This window comes from Nelumbo nucifera, chromosome 2 (assembly GCF_055504915.1).
Source record: "Nelumbo nucifera cultivar China Antique chromosome 2, China Antique-T2T, whole genome shotgun sequence".
Taxonomy (NCBI): Eukaryota; Viridiplantae; Streptophyta; class Magnoliopsida; order Proteales; family Nelumbonaceae; genus Nelumbo; species Nelumbo nucifera.
The window spans coordinates 105,511,491-105,513,066 of NC_142650.1; the positions used below are offsets into that span (position 1 = coordinate 105,511,491).

At 42.3% G+C, this 1,576-nt stretch overlaps 1 protein-coding gene across 1 annotated transcript; it reads left to right on the plus strand.

Moving 5' to 3' along the window:
• Nucleotides 1–238: 238 nt before the first annotated feature.
• On the plus strand, nucleotides 239–1,315 carry LOC104603598 (uncharacterized). Its single transcript, XM_010267662.2, has one exon. It carries the CDS (start codon nucleotides 242–244, stop codon nucleotides 1,313–1,315), a length of 1,074 nt encoding a protein of 357 aa, XP_010265964.2. The 5' UTR covers nucleotides 239–241.
• Nucleotides 1,316–1,576: the final 261 nt, after the last annotated feature.

The following is a 1,576-nucleotide window of genomic DNA, read 5'->3' on the forward strand; positions in this document are numbered from 1 at the left end:
CCATTGGTTTCCCGTCCCAACTACGGGTTTTCTATTATTTTTAAAATTTATTTTACGTCTGGCACACGGAAAGAGACAAACATGGGAAGTGAACGGAAATGAGAGGAAGGAGAAACCGAGAAACCATGGAAAAACATTCTATTCTCTATTTTTGAATTGATGAAATCGGAACGAGCAACGAATGACTGACTGGTCAATATTCCGTACTACAACGTCTATAAATTCAAAGCTCGAACACTCCATGTTTCCTCAATCCAAACTGAGAACAGATAAACATTCGTATCTGATGATGAACAGTGATGTGAGTATGTCTTCTTCACACTTCTCTCTTCTCTCTCTCATATTCCTTGTTGTCTTTTTATCTTCTCTTCCATCTCCCACGCTCTCAGCTTCCTCCCTCCGCTGTAACCCAGCTGACAAAACAGCGCTCTTGTCAATCAAGAAATCCCTAATTAGCATACCAGATTACTTTGCTTCCTGGGTTCCCAAGACAGACTGCTGTCACTGGGAACATGTCGATTGCCACCCAATTACCAATCGTGTCACTGCACTCTTCTTTGATCAAATCTACGTCCCCTTCCACATCCCGGCGGCCATCGGCGACCTCCCCTACCTTAGAGAACTTGCATTTACAGACCTTGACATCACTGGCCCCATCCCCTACTCCTTCACCCAATTAAAGAACCTGAAAATTCTCAAGATATCTGGAACCACTCTATCCGGCCCCATACCAGGATTCCTCGGCCAACTAAACAAGCTCAAGAATCTCGATTTATCCAGCAACCAGCTTTCTGGACCAATCCCAGCTTCCCTTGGCAAGCTCGAAAACCTCAGGTACCTCATTTTGTCCGACAACCAGCTTTCTGGGTCGATCCCAGGTAGCCTCCGCCAGCTTAAAAACCTTGACTTGTTAAATTTGAGCGGCAACCATCTACGCGGTGAAATACCCAAATCGTTAGCGAAGTTGCATTTCAGAGTGATCGATGTTTCAGATAACAAGCTCACTGGGGACCCGTCGGTGTTATTCAAGGAGAATTCAACCGCTCGCGCGATCATGTTGTCCGATAACCATCTCGAGTTTGATTTGTCGAAGGTGAGATTTCCAAAAGAGCTGAACGTTTTGGAAATGGCACACAACAGAATCCGGGGGAAAATTCCCAAGCAGATCACCAAATTGAATGCTCTGAGAAAGCTGGATTTGAGTTATAATCGACTGTGTGGAAAGATTCCATTTGGTGGGAAGATGCAACAGTTCCCTGCTCAATCGTTTGCCCATAATCTCTGCTTGTGTGGCCCACCTCTCTCCAAATGCTAAATGTATCTGTTGCTGTTGCATGAGCATAGATTTAAATAAAATAAATAAATAAATATTTGTCTGAAAGTTAATTAGTTAATAGTTCATGATATAAATATGCTTTGCTTTGTTGGGCTATTATTTCCATTTGCGAATTATATATTAGTAGAATAATTTGATTATTTGAAACCTACTCATTTCCCTAGTTCTGTGTTATATTTGTCTCGGATGCAAGCATTCTTCCAAACACCCTATATTGATTAGGGTGTAAATGGATCAAAT

Bases quoted from the DNA above. Each gene is read 5' to 3' on its own strand.
- LOC104603598 (XM_010267662.2), top strand. From the start codon at position 242: ATGTTTCCTCAATCCAAACTGAGAACAGATAAACATTCGTATCTGATG.